At 43.7% G+C, this 27,175-nt stretch overlaps 1 protein-coding gene and 1 pseudogene across 1 annotated transcript in view; both read left to right on the top strand.

Moving 5' to 3' along the window:
* Positions 1-27,175, top strand: part of FAM20A (FAM20A golgi associated secretory pathway pseudokinase) — a 65,831-nt gene that overhangs the window by 27,149 nt on the left and 11,507 nt on the right. Inside the window, exons 2-4 of the mRNA XM_023211960.2 lie at positions 20,724-20,908; positions 21,632-21,682; positions 23,796-23,874. Coding sequence (XP_023067728.1) covers positions 20,724-20,908; positions 21,632-21,682; positions 23,796-23,874 — 315 coding nt within the window. The remainder of the gene's footprint in view (positions 1-20,723; positions 20,909-21,631; positions 21,683-23,795; positions 23,875-27,175) is intronic.
* LOC111542487 lies at positions 9,830-11,135 on the top strand (annotated as a pseudogene).

Here is a 27,175-nt window from a genome sequence, read left to right as displayed (position 1 = left end):
GAAGGAAGGAAGGAAGGAAGGAAGGAAGGAAGGAAGGAAGGAAGGAAGGAAAGAAAGAAAGAAGGAAGGAAGGAAGGAGGGAAAGGAGAGAGAAGTGTTATTTCTTATAAATTGCCCAGTTTCAGTTTCAGGTATTTTGTTATAAGCAACAAAAAACTGACTAAGAAACATAAACTTTAACTCATTTAATTCTCACTAAAATTCTATAAGGTGGGTACATTTATTATCCTGACTTTTCACATGAGGTGAGGCACAGAGAGGTTAGATAATTTGCCCTAGGTCACACAGCTGTGAGTGGCAGAGCCAGGACTCGGGATGAGGGATCTGTCTCTCCCACCTTTTCCCCTTTCTAGATTCACAACCCCATCACTAATGGTGACTCTGATTTACAGATACAGCAGCATGGCCACCTATCACCTGCTCCTTAAAATCAAGCTCTGATTCATGAGCTAGCTGAAGCAGATATTCTTTCAGGGCTGGAAGGACAGCCTCCAAAGGGTGGGTGCAGTTCTCTTTGGGGAGGAGAAATGAGAAGCAATTGGGAGCTCCCTCCGGGGTCTAGCAGATCACTGCAGCTCCAGCCCGCTCACATTGCCTCAGAGCTTTGGTTGGACTTCCCTTGGCCTCAAGGACACAGAGATAAATGGGCGAGGAGGCAGATGAACAGAAAGGGAAGCAATGAGAAATATGTTTTTTGAGCCCATGAGATGGAGCAGTGGGAAGAAGTCAGTCAACAATTCTTAAAACAAAAAAAAAAAAAACAAATGAATTTAAAAAAGAAAAAAGAAACAATTCTTCAGCCTGCTTATGACAACCCATAGAATTCTGATGATGAGTCAGCTCGTTCTGCTGAAGATGCATTTTGGGGAGAGTTGATGGTTCTGCATAATCCTATCATGAACACAGGCAGCCAGCACAAACGCAGTGCTGAGGTTTCAGAAATGAAGCCCATTCCAACAGTGAACACCAAAAAGCCATTTCCAAAAGCCCATGCCCTTCTTGGTCCAATCACTTCTACTCAGTGTTACTGCTCTGATGTTCTCATACTCAGAAACTGGTTAGAAGAATCAAGAAAGTCCATTGGATAAGGACCCAGACTTAATGTCTCTGAAAGTGCTCAACAAATGCATCTGGATTGTGAATTGCACAGTTGCCTGTCAGAGGCAGATTTACCATGAAGCTGAGGAAGCCTCAGCCCACTTCCGTCACTTCCCCTGTGGATGCTGAGCACTGTAGAGTTGAGAAGGGAGCCAGGTCACAATCAAGAAATATTTCTACATACAGCTGGGCACTGTGGCTCACACCTGTAATCCCAGTACTTTGGGAGGCCAAGGCAAGTGAATGGCTTGAGCCCAGGAGTTCAAGACCAGCCTGGGGAACATGGAGAAACCCTGTCTCTACAAAAAGAAAAAAAAAAAAAAATACAAAAAATAGCCAGTTGTGGTGGAATACACCTATAGTCCCAGCTGCATTATATATAATATATGTATATATACACACACATACATACATACACACACACACACACATATATATATTTCCACACAAGTTTGATAACTCAGAAAAAAGCCTTCAAGGCACCAGTAATTTGTTGATTCATTTTCATTCTAATAAACAGTTACTCTCATACCTGGTTTTGTATTCATAATTTTGTACTCTTTTTCTTAAAGATGGCCCTCCAGATCATATTAACTTCAGGTCTCACAAAACCTGAATCCTTCCATGTCACAGGAGAAATAGAACAGTATGAAGGAGGATTCTTCCAAACTCATCACAGCCATGGGGGAAAAAAAAACAACCTTGAGAAAATGTTCTTTCTAGGACCCACGTCAAGGATAAGAACACTGAAAGAGACATATGGATCAAACAGATGCAAGATTTAATTTAAAAGCCAAGTGCTATAGAAGTTCACTATAATGCTTTTCTAATTGTCTGTGTGACAGAGTGCTCTCGAAAATGTTTTAAATGAGTGAGACCAACTTTACGAACTCCATGGATAGGATTCAAGTGCAATTCCTGTGTTCAAGGGATTTTCTTCCCCAAGTTTTGATACTAGTCTTTTGGAGTATGATGGAGCTTTGGCAGCAGGAAACGTGTTCGAGCATCTAATAATCAGTTATTTATAGAATATTTACTGTGTGCATAGCACTTCCGAGTGCTCCTTCAAATACTGAGGAGGATGCAAATGAAATCCAGGGTAGATCCTTGCCCTCAGGAAACTTAGAGCTTAACTGAGAAGAAAATATGTGGCTCCAGCCCTTTTGCTGTTGTTCCATTTCTCTTCTGATGGTATAGCACAATGAGCAGTAATTCAGTTTCCAACAAAGAGATTTTTCCTGAGTACCTGACAGCCCCATTCTCATCTTCCTCTCACTGTTTGGGATCCTAGGCCCCGATGACCAGGGCTTCATAAACCTCTGCAGGTCAGCCATCCTAACCCAGGTGATGGGACTCGGGGGACCACATCATGCCTCTCCGTCTGACACGGGAATGTTGCTCAGGAATGAACAGCTCCAGGAAATGTGCAGGGGTTCAAATAATTAGAAAATACTTAATGGATTATCACCAAATTCCTCCCCAGAAGACCTCAGTATGAGCTCTCAAAACAGAAAGAGTGCCATTTCTCATAAAAGCTTAGTAACCAGTGAATTTAGCAAAATATAAATTCTGTGGCATGCAATTTAAATAGCTATACTTGAGAAGACTTGGCATCACTGCTTTTGGAGGAGAATTTGTGGCCAGATGCCAAAGGGAGACTAGTTATTTCAGCAGAAAGGACAGAAGTTATTTCTCGTTATCATTTCAGTTCATCCTAACTAGGAAAGCCCCAGGAAATTTAAGAGATGACAGAGTTGGAAAGAAGGAAGAATGGGAAGTAGGATTTCTGGAAATTTTAACATTATAGCAAACATATCATATCCAGAGAGCATGCAGATCAACTTCTCTTATACTAGGCTTGAGTAAGCTTGTGGTTCCCATTAGCTGTCTTTCCAGAAAAATACAGAAGGTAGCTCTCCTAAAGCTATCATCCACTAGGTGTGAGATAAGGAGCACATTAATTCATCCAACGAATATTTATTGAGCATCTGTTGACCAGGTGCGGTGGCTCATGCCTGTAATCCCAGCACTTTCGGAGGCTGATGCGGGCAGATTACTTGAGATCAGGAGTTCAAGACCAGCCTGACAAACATGATGAAACCCTGTCTCTACTAAAAATACAAAATTAGCCAGGTGTGGTGGCAGACACCTGTAATCCCAGCTACCTGGGAGACTGAGGCAGGAGAATCGCTTGAACCTGGGAGGTGGGGGTTGCAGTGAGCTGAAATCACGCCACTACACTCCAGCCTGGGCGACAAAGCAAGACTCGGTCTCAATATGTATATATACATTTATTGAGCATCTGTTATGTGCTCAGGATGCTAAGGATTGAAGGGTTAAGCAGAAACAGAAATAGACTCTACCTTTGTGGTGTCTGGGGTGGATGAACACAAGCACATGTGAAACTGTAAGGGCAGCATGAATAAAGGAGAAAGATACTGTGCAATGAAACACAGAAACAGAGACGTGGGACCTGTCTGGAGGCCAATGCAGACTTCCAGGGAATAAATGCCTGAGCTGGTAGACAAATGAGAAGCATGTAAGGAGGCAAAGATGAGGAAAGTGTGCCCCATGCCAAGGAAATAGCTATTCCAAGCACCCATGGTGGATAGATCATTGCCTTTGTAGCTGGGGTAGAAGAACATGAACCTAGACCACTGAGTCCAATAGAAGTTTTCACAATGATGAAAATGTTTTATCATCTGTGCTGTGCAAAAGGGTAGCCACTAGTTACATATGGCTACTTAGCAATTAAAATGTGGTGGGTGTGGCTGGTGCAACTTTAATTTTTATTAGTTTAAATGTAATTAGTCACATGTGGCTAGTAGCTGTTGCATATTGGCCAGTTCAGGCCTAAGGAAGCTTGTTTTTATTTAACATCAATAAAGAGACATTGAGTGCTTCTGAGCAGGAGGCTAAAGATTAGATTTGCATTTTGAAAAAGCAATCATTCTGGTTACAGTTAGGAGTGCTGATCAAAGAGAGTCCCAATGGAACTTCCAGTTAGAAGACTATTGGAAAAGTCCAGGTGACAGGCTAGAGTGATGGTGGTAGAGATGAGGGGTGGACAGATTCAGGAGCTATTAAAGGAGATAACGTCTACACAGTTTGGTGATGCAGGGGACATTTTGGGAAGGGAGAGAGAAATTTCAAGGATAACTCCTGGAATTCTGACTCAGCTGCAGGTAGCTTCTGTATGCTTTGTGGCTAGTGGCTAAGACACTGACCTCACCCTTAGAAAGATCTAGAAGTGCCTGGGAGTTTTATTCTGTTAGAAACTCCCCACCCCTGCTCCCACCCCTACCCAAAAGATTTCCGTGTCAAATCCCTGGAACCTTTGAATGTTACCTTATATGGAAAAAGGGCCTTTGCACATATGATTCAGTTAAGAATCTTGAGATGAAGAGATAATCCTGGATTATCTGGGTAGGTCCTCAATGTTTGCACAAGAATCCTTATAGGAGAGGAAATAATAAACAGAAGAGGAAGAAGCAAGGTCACCACAGAGGCAGAGATTAGCATGATGCGGCCACAAGCCAAGGGATGTCTGGAACCACCATAAGCTAAGAGAAACAAGGAATGGATTCTCCCCTAGAGAGTGAAACTCCCCTAGACTCTTCAGAAAGCATAAAGTCCTGAAAATACCTTGATTGTGGACTTCTGGCCTCCAGAAGTATAACACAGTAAGTTTCTTTTATTTTATTTATTTATTTTTTTAAAATTTATTTTTAGAGATGGAATCTCACTCTGTCACCCAGGCTGGAGTGCAGTGGCACAATCTCTGCTCACTGCAAGCTCCACCTCCCGGGTTCACGTCATTCTCCTGCCTCAGCCTTCCGAGCAGCTGGGACTACAGACACCAGTCACCACGCCCAGCTGATTTTTGTATTTTTAGTAGAGATAGGATTTCACCATGTTAGCCAGGATGGTCTTAATCTCCCGACCTTGTGATCCACCCACCTCGGCCTCCCAAAGTGCTGGGATTACAGGCATGAGCCACCACGCCTGGCCATTTCTTTTATTTTAAATGATTGAGTTTGTGGTCATGTGTTATGGCAGCCTCTGTAAACTCAGACACTCCCCCTGTTCTCTCTTTCCCCAAGAGCAGTCATAGCCAATGACTGATTGACCAGAGTAAGAGTATGTATTAGTCCATTTTTGCACTGCTATAAAGAAATAGCCAAGACTGAGTAATGTGTAAGAAAAGAGGTTTAACTGACTCACAGTTCCGCATGCCTGGGGAGCCTCAGGAAACTTACAATCATGGCGGGAGGTGAAGGAGAAGCAGGTACCTTCTTCGCAAGGTGGCAGGAGGGAGTGAGTGTAAGAACAAGGCAGTGCCACACTAAAACCACCAGCTCTCTTGGGAACTCACTCACTACAGCATGGGGGAAGCCACCCCCGTGATTCAGTCACCTTGACCTGGTCCCTTCGTTGACACGTGGGGATTGCAATTCGAGATGAGACTTGGGTGGGGACGCAGAGCCAAACCATATCAGAGTACAAAGGCTCAGCTCCTTTGCTTCAATGCAGGACAAACTTTCAGGTATAACAAGCCTAATAGCTCCCTAAAGGATCAGACCAAGACCAGGACTTCTTTGTCTGGCTTCTTCCTCCCCCATCCTCACTTTCTTACTAGTTTCTCCAGGGAGCACCTTCATAATAAATCACCTGCTCCTAAACCCAAAGCCCATGGCCAGCTTCAGGGAGAACCTGACCTATGACAGGTGGCCTTCATTGGGCAGAATAGAAGCCACACCTGAGGCCCAGGCTTAGAGAGATAATCAAGAGTTTCTTTTTAAACATGTTGAATGTGGATGTTTTTAAGGCAGGGGTTGGCAAACTGTGGCCTGTAGACGAAATCTGGCCCATGACCACTTGATTTTGTAAAAACAAACAAAAAAAGCAGCATTAGAACATAGCTTTGCCTGTTCATTTACAGATTGCCTAAGGCTCCTTTCATGCAATAACAGCAAGGTTTGGACAGTTGAGACAGAGACCATATGGTCCACCAAGGCTAAAATATTTGCTATCTTGTCCTTTACAGATATGAACAGCGGAATTTATGAGGCTACAGCTGAAAGAGCTGGAAGAAAGCATTTATGAGTCCTTTGCACACAAGTGATCATTGAAGCTGGGGGGTGGATGCGATCACATCCAAAGCAAAGCTAGAGGGAGAAAGAAAAAGAGCCATAACAGAAGCTTTCAGAATTGTAGTATTTAGTGATGGACCAAGGTAGACTGAAAAGGAGACACAGACTAAGTGGCCAAAGATGCAGAAGTAAATCCAAGGAAGTTCCTTAAAATTTGAAACATCAGAAAAACATCTTTCATGTTGACCATTTATTATGTCTGAAGACAATGAAAGCTTTTGTTTTCTCCTGGAAAGTCAGCATTTAAAACTACCCATCAAAAGAAATGTGTTTTCTCCAGGGCAATCAAAATGATTTTGAATAAAATTATTATGGAGTTAGTTTGTTCCAATGCAACTAAAAACATAGAGAGATATATTGTATACCTATGCAAACCCTTAGCTCTGAACTATCCAGTGATGTTCAAACTCATAGAGAAGTGTCTAATCCTGACTAACCCTTTTGCCATTTTTCTTCTTTGACCCTGCTGTACCATTGCCTCACTCCTGGGGAATTCCTTTATTTAGAAAGTTTTTTTTGTACACAACTTGGAGCGAAATACTCTGAAAAAGACCATATTTGTCTTGGATTATAAATCATCAAACCCCTAAAATATTTCATAACCCACTAATACCAAAAATATACTCAGGCCGTAGTAGCTGCATATGTCAGTACTAGTGGAGAGCTTCCAACTTCTTTCCATAATAAACTTTAAGTACCTTCTGTGCACAAGGTGCTGTGCTAAGTTTTGGAAGGGGCACAAAGTTGAGTAAGACATTGCCTCTGCCCGCCCTCAGTTAGAAGAAACGAGAAATGTGCCCAAATCACTATTACTCAAAATATGGTAAGAACAATAAAAGAAATTGGAGTTTTATGAAAATTTGGGGGAGTGAGAAAGAAAGCTCACATCTAGTTGGTTGTAGGACTGGAAAAGGTTCAAGGAGGAAGTTCCATGGGAGTTTGGCTGGGAGGAATTTCTGGAGATGAAAATGTAGAAGAACGCATTCCAAGGTGATGGAACAGCATGAGGTGGGAGGAAAGTACAGGAACACTAAACATAGAACTGAGGTAGGAGGGCAACGGGTGGGGAGGAAGATTTAAAAAACTAAAACATTTGGGGAAATGCTAAAGTAGGAATTTGGATGAGAGTTCATGGACAGCGAGGACCTATTGAAGGATTACGTAGGAGGGAAATAAGTGCTTGGAACTGGCCCTGGACAGTGAATTTGGCAGTGAAGGAGGCCTGGAGTGGAGAAGGGAAGAAGACTGAGGTCGTGAATATCAGTAAAGAGACTATTCCAGGATCCAGATAAGAGGGTTAAGGCACAGGCAACAGAAAAAAAAAAAAAAAAAGAGGGGGGAAATTAAGAGGTAATGGATGGCCAGGCATGGTGGCTCATGCCTGTAATCCCAGCACTTTGGGAGGCAGAGGCAGGCAGATCAGTTGAGGTCCGGAGTTCAAAACCAGCCTGGCCAACAAGGTGAAACGCCATCTCTACTAAAAATAACAAAAGTTAGCAGTGCGTGCTGGCACGCACCTGTAATCCTAGCTACTTGGGAGGCTAATGCAGGAGAATTGCTTGAACCCAGGAAGCGGAGGTTGCAGTGAACCAAGACCCGGCCACTGCACTCCAGCCTGGGCGACAGAGCAAGACTCCATCTCAAAAAACAAAAGGTAATGGAGGTTAAACTCCAGGATTTAGAAATGACTGGGGAAAGGCAGGAACCAAAGATGTCTGTGCTCTGTAGCTGGGAGAACTTAGAACTTAGCTCTATAGTTTTAGAGGGGAATAAACGGGGGTCTCGACTTCCCCTTCTGCTACTGCCCCACTTCTCCACTGTAACACCCATTGGAGAGGATTGCTGTGTCTATATTTGCATGGTCAGGTATCAAAATTAGTCCAAAGGGGTCTGGCGTCAACCCACAAAGAACTGTTAAGTAAAACAGCCATAAATCTGTGCTCTAAAACTAAGTTGGAGGTGGGAGTCCAATCCTATTCCTTCTATTTCCTCAATACAAGGAAATTGATGCACTGGGGAAGATTTTCAAACCTGAAGCCCTGTGGTTAGTGACTAGGAGCATGGGGAGCCGCCCAGTCTTCTGAGAACCTTCCAAATCCTCCCTGAGCCCTCTGAGTCACAGCCGTCTCCCCTCCCTGCCCGGAGCAGTCGCAGCACCCCAGTGACTCTGCCCTCAGGGTCCCAGAAGAAAACAGGGTACAGATTGGCAACCTCCTCATGCCTTCAGCTCCCACATCCCACGAAGCAAATGTAACTCCAAGCTCCCACTTAAGCCACCTAAGCTCCATTTCCAGGCTTCCTGCCTTCCCCCATGCCTGCAGACACCCACCTCCTAAGCCCCAAGCCCTGACCTGCCTTGGTTTTCCCTCTAATGCCTTGATAACCTGCCTATTGCTTACTCTGCACACCAAGAGACCACAGAAAAGCTACAGCAGGATTCCAAGGTCCCTCGGATGATCTGCAGTCTCACACACATGCCAAGGCATGCAAATGGTGGTGGTGTCTAATGCAAGTATGACATAGATGTCATTCCCTTGCTTATGGGATGTTCCAAGGGATTTTGCGGTGGCTTGCAAAGCTGGTTGTTTCTGGTTACCCAGTAGAACAGTGTTTCTGAAAAAAATCATCATCCACCTGGTCTCTCATCTTTATAAGTGGTAAAAATCATAATTAAAAATAGCCACCATTCTCAGATGCCTACTCTGTGGTTGAATATTACTGCACTTAATTCTGATGGTATACAAGGAGGTAGTATCAGCATTCCCTGTTTCCTACAATAGGTAAACTGAAATTCAGAGGGCTTAAACTACTTTTTAAGCCTGTACCTTATCTTCAGTCTTCTCATTTGCAAATTGTGGATAAGAATATGCATTTTGTTGGGGGCTGCAGGATCACATGAGACATTGTGTTCATAGCAACGACACTAGCGTTGATTTTTGATGCTCCACTGGTGAGGGGCAGAACCAGGTCCTTGTGACACAGACTCTGCATCCATTTCTGTTACTGCACTACTGATTAGTTCTTGTTCGAATCGCTGTGCATTCGGTGACCCTCTCACCTCATTACAATAGGGGTCAAACTGTGTCATTGTCATCATTGTCACCAACCAGTGACACCAAAACAGAGCCCTCTGTTTGGCCTTTGTGCTGTTTATCCTTTATTTGGGAGAGTCAAAGAAAGGTTAATGCTAGAGATGGAGACATTTGAGATGGTCCTTGAAGGACTTCTGTAGGTGAAGATTGATATTGAAATGGACTGAAATCTTGGAAGCATCCTAAGAAAAAGAGTTAGGGAGATTTAGAGAGATTTAAAAAACAACAACAGTAACTCTAAGTTAGTCTGATGATGAAACAAGAGTACTGCATGATAATGAAGGTTATTGAGAAAGATACCTATCATGTTGATTCACCTGTAAGATCATCTTAGGAAAGTGGTTTTGTTTGTTTAAGAAAAAAAAAAGTCAGAGGTAAGTGCTCTGCGCTCTGCTCCTGGAACTCCCACAGGACTGCCTGGGGACAGGGACTGCTGTGGCGCTCGGTCCTCCACTGTGGACCTCTCCTAAGTGGGTGCGCCGAGTCATGGAGGGCGCAGAGCTGGCAGGGAAGATCCTCTCCGCCTGGCTGATGCTGGTTCTCGGCTTCATCCTTCTGCATTCGGTCTTCGGAGTGTCTCTGGGCATCTCTGAAATCTACATGAAGATCCTAGTGAAAACTTTAGAGTGGGCCACAATACGAACTGAAAAAGGAACCCCAAAGGAGTCAATTCTTAAAACCTCTGCTTCTGTTGGTATTATCCAAAGAGATGAGTCACCCATGGAAAAAGGGCTCTCTGGTCTACGAGGAAGAGACTTTGAGCTGTCTGACATGTTTTATTTCTCCAAGAAGGGATTGGAAGCCATTGTGGAAGATGAAGTGACCCAGAGGTTTTCCTCGGAGGAGCTAGTGTCATGGAAGCTCCTCACAAGAACCAATGTAAATTTCCAGTACATCCGTCTGCGGCTCACTATGGTGTGGGTGCTGGGCGTCATCGTGCGCTATTGTGTCCTACTGCCTCTGAGGGTTACCTTGGCTTTCACTGGAATCAGTTTGCTGGTTATAGGAACTACACTGGTTAGGCAGCTGCCAGACAGCAGCTTCAAAAACTGACTGAGTGAAATGGTCCATCTAACTTGCTGCCGGATCTGTCCGCGAGCCCTCTCTGGTACCATTCATTATCATAACAAGCAGTACAGACCCCAGAAGGGAGGCATTTGTGTTGCCAACCATACTTCCCCAATTGATGTTTTAATCTTGACAACAGATGGATGTTATGCTATGGTTGGCCAGGTTCTTGGTGGCTTGATGAGAATTATTCAGAGAGTTATGGTCAAGGCTTGTCCTCATGTCTGGTTTGAATGCTCAGAAATGAAAGAATCGACACCTGGTTACTAAGAGACTAAAAGAACATATTGCTGATAAGAAGAAATGACCCATATTAATTTTTCCTGAAGGAACTTGCATCAACAGTACTTCAGTCATGATGTTTAAAAAGGGGAGCTTTGAAATTGGAGGAACCATACATCCAGTTGCAATTAAGTATAAGCCTCAGTTTGGTGATGCATTTTGGAACAGCAGTAAGTACAACTTGGTGAGCTACCTGCTTTGAATGATGACCAGCTGGGCCATCGTCGGTGACGTGTGGTACATGCCCCGCATAACCAGAAAGGAAGGAGAAGATACAGTCCAGTTTGCTAACAGGGTTAAGTCTGCTATTGCTATACAAGGAGGCCTGACTGAACTTCCCTGGGATGGAGGACTAAAGAGAGCAAAGGTGAAGGACACCTTCAAGGAGGAGCAGCAGAAAAATTACAGCAAGATGATTGTGGGCAATGGATCTCCCAGCTAAGAAGACACATGACAGCCTTTAGATCTAGAACTGGCCCTTAGAAATGGAATGGCTTTATTTTTTGTTTTGTTTTATTGTTTTATTTTTATTCTTGTTAATCTTTTCTACAGAATGATTGTCTCTACCTCTTTATGCCAGAGGCAGAACCTACAGGTGCCCTTTTTGGCTTTTGTTGTTGTAGTAACATTAGCCCCGTGGACTGTAAGGTGGTTTACTGAGTTAAAACAGATCCTGCTTTTGTAAAATGATGGCGTCACTGTTGACTGAATGAAATATTTGTGTAGAAAAAAGTGCTTGTAAAGTGTGTTTGGAACTCATTGATAGGGTAACTCTCCAAAAATGCCCAAACTCTCTTTCTATAATTAGCCTTGCCACTTTCTTTAGTCACATAAATGGCGAGATTACACATCAGTACAAGATGACTGTTATGGTTATGGTCTACTGCAAGGTTGAAAGGAAAAATGGAGGATTGTATTTAGGAAAAGGGACAACTTTGTGGCCACCTGCTGTGAAAGTCAAAAGGAAATGTAAATTAGTGTTATTAGTGTGTTGGAAGAGAAATACTATTCAGTAAGCTTCACCAAAGAAAAGTGAGTCAAAGTTAATGTGTGCATGTGCATTTATATGTAGGTAGCTCATAGACCACATTTTAGCCAGCAACTGATAACAAAGAGCTTAGTTTTCCTTGTTTGAATGCTATAGATCTATACCTAGTACCCCTCCCATTTACTGATTTGTTTGTTTTTATAACCAAATACATTTTCAGATAGAAGGAGCCTTAAAAAAAAATCACATTGAGTAACTTCAGTATGAATGAATGAGAGTGTGTAGAGCTACCCCTCACCCTCCACCCATTTGTGGTTTATTCCGGAATTTTCTCAGTCTCTTAAACAGAAAAAATGACTGATATAATTACCTTTTGGAAACTGAGCCTTAATTTTTTTTAGAGGAGGAAATAAATTTTCCCCAACTCACCCATCATAAGCAATGTTTGACAGCAATATAATGCCATTGTAAACTCCTGAGAGTATTGTATCTGTTCTGGTAACCATGTACAGAATGTGAAACTGTCTTATGAATATAAATAAATTCTATACTTCTAAAAAAAAAAAGTCCCTAATAACTGTGGACATGGGGAACAAATTTCCGAGTCTTGCGTGGACATCATGGGGCAGATGAGCTTCTTTCCTTCCAGGGTATGGGCTGTGAAAAGTGGAAGCTGACACCGTCTCCCAGAGCCGGTGCAAGTATGTGGCACATCAGGAGGGGGTTTGCATCTTTCTTTTCTTTTTTTTTTTTGAAACAGAGTCTCACTCTTGTCACCTCGGCTGGAGTGCAGTGTCACAATCTCAGCTCACTACAACCTCCGCCTTCCGAGTTCAAGCAATTCTCCTGCCTCAGCCTCCCAAGTAGCTGGGATTACAGGCACCCGCCACCACAGCCGGCTAATTTTTTATTTTTAGTAGAGATGGGATTTCACCATGTTGGCCAGGCTGGTCTTGAACTCCTGACCTCAGGTGATCTTCCCACCTCAGCCTCCCAAAGTGCTGGGATTCCAGGCATGAGCCACCACACCCCGCAGTTTGCATCTTTCAAAGGGCAGCTTAAAAACTTGATCCTAACCAGCTGGAGGAAAGGGATCCATTCCGTTCAGATAACTACGTCCAAGTATGATGGCTGCATCCAGGTACTCAGACGAGACCTTTGAGCGACCTCTTGCCCTCTGTTGCTTACTTCACTGTTCAGTTTTCCTCAGTGGTGGCAATACCAGGCAGGCTTTCTGGTCACTGGCAGCTCTTCATGTACAGTCTTCTCATAGCTGAGAATCCCAGAAAAGGAGAACAGCTCTTCTCTGCTATCCTTTGAAAAATCTTTAAGAATCCTCAGATTGGTAAAGCTTGGGTCATTTGCACATGCTTGAATTAACCACAGGGACTCAAGGAGATAGGGCATTGTGATCTGAAATTGTAGGTCACAGATCACGCAAGTACAAGAGGAGGAAATTTTTTTTTCTTTTTCTTTTTCTTTTTCTTTCTTTTTCTTTTTTTTTTTTTTTTTTTTTTTTTTTTTTTTTTTTTTTTTTTTTTTGCCAGATCTTGGAAATGCAATTCAAATAAGAAGATGCAATGCTTTAAAAAAAAAAAAAAAAAAAGGTGGGGGGATGGAAAAGGATGCTAGATTGGGAGACACATGAGGAGTGAGAAAGAGGTATGCAAAAACAACTTTCAGTGTAATTTGTTTAATTACACAATTACAGAAATATATGAAGTAAAAATGAAGCTACTCATGCATACCCCCAAGGGGCACCATCATTGAGTTTGGTATGTGTTCTTTTCATGCACACTAAATGTGTCTATGTCTATATAAGCACCTGTATATGATATTTTTAGCAAAAAGAAGAAGACTCACTCTGCAATTGTTCTGAAATTAGACATCTTTCTACGTCACTACATATAGAGAGATATCTTAAATACCCCTGTCCTTGATATTTCTCTTTTCTCCAGATTTTACGGTTACAAACAATGGTGAACATCTTTGAACATATTTTCTTGCAGAGGTGTGCAAATCATTCTACAGGATAAGTTGCAGAAGTGAAATTGCTAAATCAAAGGGTACACTCATTACACGTTTTGAAATGTACTGGAGGCCGGGTGCAGTGGCTTATGCCTGTAATCCCAACACTTTGAGAGGCCAGTGGATCATGTGAGGTCAGAGGTTCAAGACCATCCTGGCCAACATGGTGAAACCCCGTCTCTACTAAAAAAAACAAAAATTAGCCAGGCATGGTGGCACACACCTGTAATCCCAGCTACTCAGGAGGCTGAGGCAGGAGAATTGCTTGAATCCGGGAGGCAGAGGTTGCACTGAGCCAAGATCATGCCACTGAACTCCAGCCTGGGCAACAGAGGGAGACTCCATAAAAAGAAAAAGAAAAAAGAAAAAAAGAAATGTACTGGGAAATTACCCTCTAGAATGACGTGCCAACTACACTCTCGTCAATAATTCAAGAAGGCATTATAATAACGCTACTTGATAAGCCTGTTTAAAACTTTTTAAGGTTTCCATTTTGAAAGGGTTTTTATAATTGTGAAGTTCATGTGGATAAGTATACAAGTTGGACTATATAGGAAAACTCTTAAAAAAAAAAAAAGCAATCACAAAGACTAGCCCCACCAGCTGTTAAAGTGTTTTATCAAGTTAAAAAAGTTCAACAGCATTGCCTTGGAGTATGGCCAGACAGAACATGAAACAGAATGGAGCTTCCAGAAATAGACCCAAATACGAATGGAAATGTTTTGTCTGATAAAAATGACGTTTCAAATCAGTGAAATTAAAAAATAAATTTGTTTAATAAATGATTGTTAGAGAACTAGCTAGTCACCTGGGAGGGCGGAAAAAGGTGAACCCATACCTAACACGTTTTATCTAAATAAATTCTAGACCTCTCAGATATTTAAATGGAAAAAAATGATTATGTTTTTAAAATAAAAGTAAATGTTAGTAAAGTAAGGGAAAGCTGGCTGGAGACATACAGACCTGGTCAACAATTTGCCCTTGCCCTTGATTTTCATCAAATGCTAGATCTGAAGCAGCTTTTACATTTGTCACTTTGGATAATTATACCAACAGTACAGATTGCTCCTTTGTCTTGGAGGGGGCGGGATGGACTGATGGCGGCTGGACTCCTGAGCCTGCTGCTGACCTTTAGGGGAGGAATAAGTTTCAGGCCCCTTCCCCCACCCCAAGCTGGAAGGCTGGCTGAGGGCTTGCTGTCTTGGGAGAGAAGTCCCAGCCATCTTTCTACTGCTCTTGGAGACCAAAGTCTTAAAATAATAGGGTATACTAGCTGGGTGCAGCGGCTCATGCCTACAATCCCAGCACTTTGCAGGGGCCAAAACAGGAGCATCACTTGAGCCTAGGAGATCAAGATCAGCTGGGGCAACATATGGAGACCTGTCTCTACAAAAAATAAAAAAATTAGCCAGGCATAATGGCACATGCCTGTAGTCCAGCTACTCGGGAGACTGAGGTGGGAGGATTGCTTAAGCCCAGGAGGTTAAGGCTACAGTGAACTGTGACGGTGCCACTGTACTCCAGCCTGGGCAACAGAGCAAGACCTTGTCTCAAATAATAATAATAATAACAATAATAACAATAATGTGTTCCTTTGCTTTGCCTTGTCTCCTCCATTCATATACATCCCCAGAGTAATATGTATGCAGGGGGATTTAATATTGCCTCACATTGACCAGCTCACTTCTTCATTTGCATTAACAACACAGGGCAGAGAACACAAACTGGATGTCAATTGTTGTCGTTGTTGTTGTTGTTGTTGTTGTTGTTGTTGTTGTTGTTGTTTGACCCACACAGGATATTTTTTAATTTGAGTCAACACTTTTTTTTTTTTTGGACTTGTATTTTAGAATCAGGGGTTCACGTGCAGGCCTGCTGCAAAGGTATGCCATGGGATGCCAAGGTGTACGAATGAATCTGTCACCAAGGTAGCGAGCTTAGCACCCGATAGGCAGTTTTTTTCAATCCACCCCCCTTTCCCTTCCCCCTCTAATAATCCCCAGTGTCTGATGCTCCCGTTTGTGTCCATGTGTACCCAGTAGTTAGCTCCCACTTGTGAGTGAGAACAGGCAACATTTGGTTTTCTGTTTCTGCGTTAGTTCACTTAGGATAATGGTTTCCAGCTGCATCCGTGTTGCTGCAAAGGACATGGTTTCATCCTTTTTTTATGGCTGCATAAAATGGTGTATATGTCCCACATTTTCTTCATCCAATCCATCATGGATGGGCACCTAGGTTGATTCCACGCCTTTGCTATTGTGAATAGCGCTGTGATGAAAATACAGGTGCGTGTGTCTTTTTGGTAGAACGGTTTATTTTCCTTCAGGTATATGCTAGTAGTGGGATTGCTGGCTCAAATGGTAGCTCAACTCTTCATTCTTGAGTCAACACTTGCAAGGAGAATCCAAATCCTGATCAAAGTCTGGATTCTAGCTTCTCTTGAAAACTAGAATCATGATTTCCCTGGAAATTATAAGTTTCATATGAACAGAAACATTGTAGATCTGTACACAGCCCTAGCTCCAAAATATAAATCAGTATCTAGTATCTCAACAAATAGTTGATGAATGAGTGAATGGATGAATAAACAGTGTCAGAACAACTCTACAATCAGCTAAAGTTAGTAGCGGCTGTTCCCCTTTACATGGAGAGTGTGCTCTCTAGTTTGCCACACTCCCTACCCCTCCTGCCTGCATTCTTCACTCATGCTGTCTGCCTGTTTCTGCAGGTATTCTATAGGTATTTAAGTCTGTGGACCCTCTTGCCATGATAGTTCTGCAGCCTGTACCTGTTTTGTTAAGTGACCCTGGGGAACTCAGAAATATAAGTCCCATCTGAAAGCTGATTAACCACTTTAATGACAAAATAAAAATCTAAAACTTACATGAGGGGCAGTGGCTCACATGTATAATCTCAAGAATTTAGAAGACTGATGTGGGAGAATTGCTTGAGGCCAGGGGTTCAAGACCAGCCTGGGCAACAAAACAAGACTCTATCTCTGAAAAAAAAAAAAATTAATCAGCTGGGATTTGTAGGGCATGCCTGTAGTCCTAACTGCTTGGGAGGCTGAGGCAGGAGGATTGTTCAAGGCCGGGAATTCGAGACTGCAGTGAGCTGTGACTGTGCCACTGCACTCCAGCCTGGATGACAGAGCAAGACCCTCATCTCTAAACACAAACAAACAAACAAGAACACTTATATGAATAGTTTTCTAGAGCTAATAAAAAATATTACTTAGGGTTATTTTTAAAAGAAATAAAAGCATATGCTTGCAATAAGAGCATTTAGCTTTTGAGCCTCTCTGTGAATAAAATATGCATTTGTTTTTTAGTTCTGAGTACAAATTACCACAAACTTAGACACTTAGAGCAACACCCCATTTGCCCTATAGGTCAGAAGTCTGGGATAATGTTGCAGGCCATTTTTGTGTTGCTATAAAGAAATATCTGGCCAGGCATGGTGGCTCACACCTGTAATCCCAGCACTTTGGGTGGCCAAGGCAGGCAGATCACCTGAGGTCAGGAGTTTGAGACAACCGTGGCCAAGATGGTAAAACCCCATCTCTACCAAAAATACAAAATTAGCCAGGCATGGTGGCATGCACCTGTAATCCCAGCTACTCAGGAGGCCGAAGCAGGAGAATCACTTGAACCCGGGAGGTGGAGGTAGCAGTGAGCCGGTGAGCCAGGATTGTGTCATTGCACTCCAGCCTCGGCAACAAGAGCAAAACTTCGAAGAAAGATAAAGGAAGGAAGGAAGGAAGGAAGGAAGGAAGGAAGGAAGGAAGGAAGGAAGGAAGGAAGGAAGGAAGGAAGGGGAGGGGAGGGGAGGGGAGGGAGGGAAGGAGGGAGGAAAGAAAGAGGAAGGAGAAGGAAGGAAGGAAGGAGAAGAAAGAAAGAAAGAGAAGGAAAGGAAAGAAAGAAAGAAAAGAAAAAGAGAAAGAAAGAAAGAGAAGGAAAGGAAGAAAGAAAGAAAGAAAAGAAAGAAAAAAAGAAAAAGAAAAAAAAGAAAGAAAGGAAGGAAGGAAGGAAGGAAGGAAGAAAGGAAGGAAGGAAGGAAGGAGGAGACAGAGAGACAGACCTGAAACTGGGTAATTTATTTTAAAAAATATATATATTTAATTAGATCATGGTTCTACAGGCTGTACAGGAAGCATGCTGCTTCTGGTGAGGGCCTCAGAAAACTTACTCATGGCAGAAGGTGGTACTGAACATGCACACCACATGGCAAGAGCAGGAGCACAAGAGAGTGAGCGGGGAGGTGCTATATGCCTTTAAACACCCAGGTCTCACATGAACTCTGAGCAAGACCTCACTTATCACCAAGGAGATGGTTCTAAGCCATCCATGAGGGACCCACTCCTATGTTACAATTAGCTCCCACCAGGCCCCGCCTTCAACTCTGGTGACTACATTTCAACACGAGATTTGGAGGGGACAAACATCCGAAACATATCAGATGGTATGACTCATTTTCTGCTAGGATCTCACAAGACTAAAATCAAGGCGTTGGTTGGCTACATTCTCATCAGCAGCTCAGGGGTCCTCCTTCAAGCTCATTCTCGTTGTTGGTAGAATTCAATTCCTTGCCCCCATCTCCTTGCTGGCTTCAGTTGGAAAGCATTCTCAGCTCTTCATGGCAGCTCTCTGGTCCTTCCACTTGACCTTCTCCATCTTCAAAGTCAACAATAGTGTGTCAAATCTTTCTGATGCTCTGGATCTTTTGGACTTCTGATAACAGCCAGAAAAAAACTTTACTTTCAAGGGCTCATGCGATTCAATCAGGCCCACCTTGACAACCTCCCTAAATTCAACTACGCCGTGAACATGGCATAATCATGGAGTGAGAGCTCTTCATAGTCACAGGTTCTGGAAATGAGGGCATGGAATCTTAGAAGCCAATTTTAGAATCCTGCTTACCATAAAATCATATTTTCTTGAGATATGTGACATGATTTCCCAAAGATTTTCAGTGTTGGGTTACATTCATACAAGGAAAACGCCATGAATGGGGGTGGCAATTACCGTATTCTCCTCTGCACTGGGCAGTCATGTCTGGGGATATATTACACTTCATTCTGGGTGTCAGAAATAGGAGAGAAATGGTGAAGCAAAACTGCCTTAGTCTGTTTGGGGTGTCATAACCAATACTATAAACTGGGTGACTTGTAAACAACAGAAATGTATTTCTCACAGTTTTGGAGGCTGAGAAGTCCAACACCAGCGTGCTGGCAGATTCCATTTCTTCTAGTGAGGCCTCTCTTGCTGGTACACAGATATGGTCTTCTTGCTATAACCTGACATGGCAGAAGGGGTGAGGGATTTCTCTGGGGTCCCTCTTATGAGGACATTAATCCCATTCATGAGGGTTACCCCCTCCCCAGAGGCCCCACCTCCAATACTATCACCTTGGAGGTTAAAATTTCAACATATGAATCTGAAGGAAACATAAACATTCAGTCCATTGCAATCACTAAGATCACAAATGGATTCAAATCCCTATGGTATATTTAATTTCCTTCCCCATAATACATCTATTTTTATTTTGATAGAAAAGTAACTTTTTTTATTTTTAAGTCAGAGTCTCACTCTGTCATCCAGGCTGGAGTGCAGTGGCGCGATCACAGCTCACTGCAACCTCTGCCTCCCGGGTTCAAGTGATTCTCCTGCCTCAGCCTCTCAAGTAGCTGGGATTACAGGTACGCACCACCACGCCTGGCTAATTTTTGTATTTTTAGTAGAGATGGGGCTTTATCATTGTTGTCCAGGCTGGTCTCAAACTCCTGGCCTCAGGTGATCTGCCTCAGCCTCCCAATGTGGTAATTTTTACAACTCTCCACCAATGAGAAAATTGAACACTCCCAGATCTGCCATGTTTGTTTTGTTTTTCACCCCGCCCCAGACCTGAGTGGTATACTATCACAGTTTGAGAAATAGGGATATATAGGAACTGCAAAACCCTGCCCCTATAATCCCACCTACCTCTCCCAATCAGCTTTTCCCAGCCAGATGACCTCGTACTGATTTGCCTTCCCTTCCAATCCGGAGGCCTCCATCTTCTCATTCAACAGTGAATTTATTCAACCTGCCTCTCTCATCCCCAGATACACCCGTTTCTTGCCTACCTCTCATAGTGCTCATGTCGTCCTTAATGCAGGAGTACCCTCCCTGTCCCCTTGAAGCCAAACACCCCCTGTTCTTTAGGATCCAGCTGAATTCTGCCTTCTTCACTGTGGTTGTCCTCAGGCTACTTCATCATAGATTCATCTTTTCCCTTCTCCAAAATGTTAAGGCGTTTCCATCTGAGCCACATGTTTAGCAGTTGACTTATAACAGCCTTGTATTTTGCTCTGATTATTTCATAGACTTACAACTTGTCTCCCAAATTACAGTCTACATCTCTAAATGGTAGCACCATCATTTTTTATTTTTCTCTTTTTTTCCTGGCAGAAAAGGCTACCCAAGCAGAACAAACAGTAAATGGCTCATTAATTCTTCTTTTCTTTTATAATCTAACTCAGCTTCCAGCCCCACTGAAAGATCTGCACCCTCTCCTTGTTATTCTCACCAATTGCCTTCTCTCCTCTATCTTCTGGTTCCTTGGAACATAAAATACTGGGAAATGTAAGATAGAGAGTTTTAATGGGAAAGTGCACAAAGAGACCCACAGTCTCACCCTGAGATCCCGGATTATATGAAGCCCCTAGTTTTATTCTTAGCAGTCTGCCTTTTTTCCTTCCCAGGATTTGTCCTGGTTTGTAATTAAGTATTTGTGTATGATACTGTATAACTGTGTGTTTTACTCACTAGAGTGTAAGCTCTCTGAGGGTAAGAAAGGACCCCACAGGTGTTTTGCTTCCCATGATATCCTAAGCACAGCTTAAAGCCTAGCCCTCATTAGACACTTAATACACTTGTGGAATAAATGAAAGGATGCATGAAAACTGCAGACAAGGTATCTTGGTGGGTCTTTGCATTCTTGTTCCTCTAATGAACAACTATCTGGGTCTTTCAGGCGACACAAGATGTACAGAGAGCAGATGAACCTCACCTCCCCAGAACCCCCACTGCAGCTCCGACTCGAGGCCAGTTGGGTCCAGTTCCACCTGGGTATTAACCGCCATGGGCTCTACTCCCGGTCCAGTCCTGTTGTCAGTAAACTTCTGCAAGATATGAGGCACTTTCCCACCATCAGTGCTGGTAAGGTTCATGGGATCAAGCAAGGGGGACTGACTTTCTCCCAGAGAGTCTGGGTAACGCATCCCAGGCCAGACTCCAGAGTGGAACATTGAAGGCTTGACATTGACACCTGAGAGACAGAAAAGGAACATACACATTGGTCTTTTTCCCTCTGAAAGAGAATCTCGTCCTGATCCCATAAGGAGGTATGCTATTGTTTGGTACACCTAAAGGAAGGTGATCACTACCATTTATTGAGTGCTGCTTTTGAAGCAGGCGACGCATTCTCTTTCACCCAAAGACCTTGTGGCATGGATATTACCACTGCCATTTTACAGATAGGGAAACTGAGACTCAGAAAGGTTGAGTAACTTGGCCAAGGACCTAGGGGGTGGAGCTGGGATTCAAACACAGGTCTGCTGATACCAAGTCTGTGCTGTCAAGCACTGAGACAATCAAAATGACACAGCAAATTATTAGCAGAGACAAAAGCAGACTCAGTCTCCCAGCCAGGTATTGCTAGAGTGTCCACTGAAGGGCTAGAAAGCAGGGGTCTGGGACAGAGCAGGGAAGGAGGCTGCAGCCTCCTGGGCTCCAAGAGATCTCCCACAGAGTGGTCAAGGGCCACAGGCTACATCACAGTCTCCCCTCTGGTGATCTGAACCAGAGTCAAGGGACCCCCATGTTGTAGGCTCTCCCAGGAATAAGACTGGAAGTTCTCATCGCCCTTCTCCTCCTTTGCAGATTACAGTCAGGATGAGAAAGCCTTGCTGGGGGCGTGTGACTGCACCCAGAGTAAGTGATCTGGCCCCGCCCCCACCCAGCCTCTTCACCTTCACATCTGTGCAAACCCCAAAATCCACTCCAGTGGCGACCTTGGGCAAGAGTGGAAGGAGTATGGCTCTCTGTGTAACCTCTGAGAACTCAACATTTCTCCCCATCCACCGACAACAAGAAAAGGCACTTAAGAGGAAGGGTTGTGTAGGCCCCGCTGGGCAATGCGTGGCCCAGGAAAAGCATCGTCAGCATCACTGAGGAGCTCATCAGAAATGCAGGGTCTCACTCTCTTTCTCAATCCGAATCTGAGTTTTCACAAAATCCTCAAGCCATTGGAGTTGCTTTCAAATTCAAGAAGCAATGGTTCCCACTACTGACAAAATATTAGAATCAGCTGGGCGCAGTGGCGCACGCCTGTAATCCCAGCACTTTGGGAGTCTGAGGCAGGGGGATCACTTGATGTCAGGAGTTTGAGACCAGTCTGGCCAACACAGTGAAAACCCATCTTTACCAAAAATATAAAAAGTTAGGCAGGGATGGTGGTGCCCACCTGTAATCCCAGCTACTCGGGAGGCTGAGTCAAGAGAATCGCTTGAACCGAGGAGGTGGAGGTTGCAGTGAACTGAGATCATGCCACTGCACTCCAGCCTAGGCAACAGAGTGAGACTCCAGCTAAAATATATATATGTATACACACACACACACACACACACACACACGTATGTATTAGAATCACTGGGGGAGCTTTAAAAAGTGCTCATGCCCGGCCTCCACCCCCAGGGGTTTTGATTCGAGTGCAGACGATGAGGCCCAGGTGATTCTAATATAGCCAGAGTTGAAACTCACCAGGATAAGTGATTAATGGAATCAAAAAGCTAGGACTGAGAGTGGCAGAGCTCCCCTCCAGGAGTGCTGTGACCTGTGTGTTCAATGTGTGGAACACACATCAGAAATGTCTACATGTGACTGCATCTGATGAGGCATGACGAAATGTATTAGTTCATTTTTACACTGCTGTTAAGAAATGCCTGAGTCTGGGCAATTTATAAAGGAAGAGGTTTAATTGACTCACAGTTCTGCAGGCTTAACAGGAAGCATGGCTAGGAGGTCTCTGGAAATTTACAATCATGGCAGAAGGGGAAGGGGAAGCAAGGCACATCTCACAGGGTGGCAGGAGAGAGAAGATGCAAACGGGGAAGAGCCCCTTATAAAACCATGAGATCTCATGAGAACTCACTATCATAAGAACAGCAGAGGGGAAACTGCCCCATGATCCGCTCACCTCTCACCACATCCCTCCCTCAACAATTTGAGATGAGATTTGAGACAAGGGGATTACAATTTGAGATGAGATTTGGGTAGGGACACAAAGCCTAACCATATCACTAAGGCTTGAAAATAAAGGTGTACAGGGCCCCAGGCTTCCTTTTTCTTCAGTTAAGCACCTGCCATTGACCATTTTATAGAACACAAGGTGAGTGAGATATTGTCCTGACCCTCCAGGACCAGGGACAGGGTAAGGCAAGTGAGGTGCCCAGGATGCAACATTTAAGGGAGTAGCACTCTCTGCACCTAAACAGCACTCACTTGCCAAGCTCTGGTCCCAGCCCAGGTGTACAGTCTTAAGTAGAAAGAGGCATAAACCAACTAGTCTAATATAACAGAAGGCATAAGTCGAATCTATGAAGATGTAGTTGAAACACAAAGAGGAAAGGGTTCATTCTTAGGAAAACATTCTTTGGGGTTTTCAGTAAATGTCTTCACTGTATTTGTTGCTCTTTTCCCATGATCAGCAGAACATGTACCTTTTTTTTTTTTTTTCAAAATGGGGGTCTCACTATGTTGCCCAGGCTGGGTTCAAACTCCTGGGCTCAAGTGATCCCCCTGCCTTCACCTCCCAAAGTAAACAGTACTGTCTTGAGCCCCTGGACACCGTCACTATGGCCAGACACCGTCACTACGGCCTGACACCATGGCGTTTACCCTGCCGGTTATGGAGAGCACATCCTAGTCTTTAGGGTCTCATTACATAAGAGGAAAGAGAAGTCAGCTGGGCTTATTGAAGGAACAGAGTCACAAGCCTGGGCTGAGGCCCGGAAGCATGGTTAACTCACTCTTCTGCCTTTCACAGTTGTGAAACCCAGTGGGGTCCACCTCAAGCTGGTGCTGAGGTTCTCGGATTTCGGGAAGGCCATGTTCAAACCCATGAGGTAAGTGACTGCCTTCCTCCTTTCCACACCCGGCTGGGGTGGCCCTGGGAAGATTTGGACCAAAAACTAATAAAAGTGACCTCAAGTCTTTCTGCCAATTATTCAGAGATTCTCTAATCTGCACAAGCACAGAACTGTTTGGGGTGATCATCATAATAATAATAATAATTGAAAATACTAAGAACTTGTCCTTATCAGGCCCTTACTAGCATCTATGCCACACCATGACCTAAGTTGTGTCCTTGGATCATGAGCAAGTTGATGAGCCAGCTACTCTTATAATGTCCACTTTACAGATAAAGATACTGAGGCTGAAAGAGACCATCTCATCCCAATCTTGCAGCTGCAAACGGTGGACCCGGGATTCAAACCCAGGCATCTGGATTGCTAGGTTCACACTCCACCACTTTAATTGATCCCCACTTTTTTGCAGGGATAGCACTCTCTTGTTGACATCAAAAAGTTTACAGACCTGTATACAACCACACTCGTTTCGACTGAAAACCTAGACGATCAAGAAAGACTACTAGGAAGTCAATTCCATGTTTACATTAATTTATATTTTATTCATAACAACAGTAACTACATGCCTTGAAAATTTTGTAAAACATATAGATGGGTGACATAATATGTATTTTAGTCCTTAAACAGAGCTTGGTGTGAGTTTGGGTTTCTGGCCCCCGAAGGATCTGCAACCCCCAGGTTGGGGTCTCCCAGAGTTGGGCCCCAGTGCCTTAGCCCAGGGGAATGTTCCTCCTTGAAATGATGAGACGACCTGCAGAAAAGAAAATCACCCCAAGAGGGACCCCGTTACCCAAGTCATGCTTTCCTCCAGAATGTGCTTCTTCCAGTGGAATGCAATCAGACTGGCAGATTCTAAACCCTCAGCCATTCAAGGGGAGGCCCATTGAATGCCCCAGTAGATGGTTCTTAGGGCAGGGCCCACTTGAATGAGCACTGAATAAAGAGTTTTAGTCCCAACTGCTTTGGCAAAAGCACCTCCTTAAAGAAGGGGTTGGAGTGGATCAGCTGCATGTTAGATTCACGCAGAAGCCTTTAAAAATCTTTATCCCTCAGTCCCATCCTCACGGAGTCCAGTGCACACCCCTGCCCAAGGCCCAGGCAACCTTGAGAACCACCGCTGTATAAAGAGTTCCTTTGCTGGGCACGATGGCTCACAACTGTAATCCCAGCACTTTGGGAGGCCAAGGCAGGTGGATCACCTGAGGTCAGGAGTTTGAGACCAGCCTGGCCAATATGGCGAAACCCCATCTCTACCAAAAATACCAAAATTATCCAGGCGTGGTGGTGCACGCCTATAGTCCCAGCTACTCGAGAGGCTGGGGCAGAAGAATGTCTTAGCCCAGGAGGAGGAGGTTGCGGTGAGCTAAGATCGCACCACTGTACTCCAGCCTGGGCAACAGGAGACTCTATCTCAAAAAACAAACAAACAAACAAACAAACAAAAAAAAAAACAAGAAAGAGTTCCTCCATTTTTCCTATGTGAAATATCCAAAATCCTAGTTGTTAGATCAACTTAAAACTTTCCAGAAATGTACATGAAACAATTGAATGTCTGCTTATATTTATATTCATTTAAAAATCCCGTCATATAAAACAGTACATAGATTTAGAAATATCGCTTTTTTTCTCCCACTGTAGATTTTACTTGTCAAAACTTTTGGACATTGGTTTCATCATCACTTAAGAGTCAAGTTTGGAGTGAATGTTAAATCAATATTAAATTATTTCCCCGCTCCCCTCCCCCATCACTACCAACAACCTGTTGTAACCAGTTACACCAGGCAGTGAGACCAGCACAAAGTCAAGTCATTCCAGGTTAATGTATCTGTCCCAAACAAAATTAAGTGATTAACTATGACAGGATTTGAATATAGAGACTCCTTTCCAAGGGACAGTTTCAGAGACCTCAGCTTGTATTCAGGCATATAGAGTACTAAAATCCGTAAATAAATACATTGCGTTCCTTTGAAATGAGAGCTATAAACAGCGAATACACATGGCAATTAGCAGAGGTTCCACAAGCAGACATGTGACTCTTTGGCACAATGCTCAGCTGGACACAAGAGCCACCAGTGAGGTTCTGGTTGTTACAGAGTTTAAATTATTGTTACAGTTAGTCAAGCACATATAAAATATATACTCAAAAGACAGCACCAGTTAGAGAGAGGCAACCTAAGGAACACTGATAGAGAAACAGGAGATGTTAATGAGAAGCATAAAAGTAACGATAAATCTTCAAATGCACCACAAATCACCAGGGTCGTAGATTCTGTTCTCGGAGCAAAATTTTTATGTGGCACAATAGGATGTCTCTAATTTCTTCTTTTTTCCTTTTTTTTGTTCTGAGATGGAGTTTCACTCTTGTCACCCAGCCTGGAGTGCAGTGGCGTCATCTCAGCTCACTGCAACCTCGGCCTCCCAGGTTCAAGCAATTCTCCTGCCTCAGCCTCCGGAGTAGCTGGGATTATAGGTGTGTACCACCACACCCGGCTAATTTTGTACTTTTAGTAGAGATGGGGTTTCTCCATGTTTGGCCAGGCTGGTCTTGAACTGTAGTGTTTCTTTTGCAGGAAAATAAAGTAACATAACTCACAGCCTAAAACTTCTTCTCTGCCTGGTCAGTTAAAACAAATACAGGCATATGCAGTCAGGAGTTCGAGACCAGCCTGGCTAACATGGTGAAACCCCGTTTCTACCAAAAATACAAAATAATTAGCCAGGCATGGTGACAGGTGCCTGTAGTCCCAGCTACTCGAGAGGCTGAGGCAGGAGAATGGCTTGAACCCGGGAGGCAGAGGTTGCACTGAGCCAAGATCGCGCCACTACCCTCCAACCTGGGCAACAAGAGCGAAACTCCATCTCAAAAAACAACAAAAAAATACAAGCACAGCTCGCTGTATCTGCATTTCACTTTATTGCGCTTTGCAGATATTGTTTTTTACAAATTGAATGCTTGTGGCAACCCTGCATCAAGCAAGTCTATCGGTGCCATTTTCCCAACAGCATGTGCCCACGTCGTGTCTCTGTGTCACATTTGGTAATTCTCACAATATTTCAAACTGTTTTTTTTTTTTTTTTCTAGACAGAGTCTCACTCTGTTGCCCAGGTTGGAGTGCAATGGTTCAATCTCAGCTCACTGCAACCTCTGTCTCCTGGGTTCAAGCGATTCTCTTGCCTCAGTCTTCCAAATAACTGGGACTACAGGTGCCGGCCACCACACCTGGCTAATTTTTGCATTTTTAGTAGAGATGGGGTTTCACCGTGTTGGCCAGGCTGG

Source organism: Piliocolobus tephrosceles, chromosome 16 (assembly GCF_002776525.5).
Source record: "Piliocolobus tephrosceles isolate RC106 chromosome 16, ASM277652v3, whole genome shotgun sequence".
NCBI classification, from domain to species: Eukaryota; Metazoa; Chordata; class Mammalia; order Primates; family Cercopithecidae; genus Piliocolobus; species Piliocolobus tephrosceles.
Note: the sequence above shows the minus strand (reverse complement) of the source record. Positions and strands in the feature narration are given on the sequence as shown.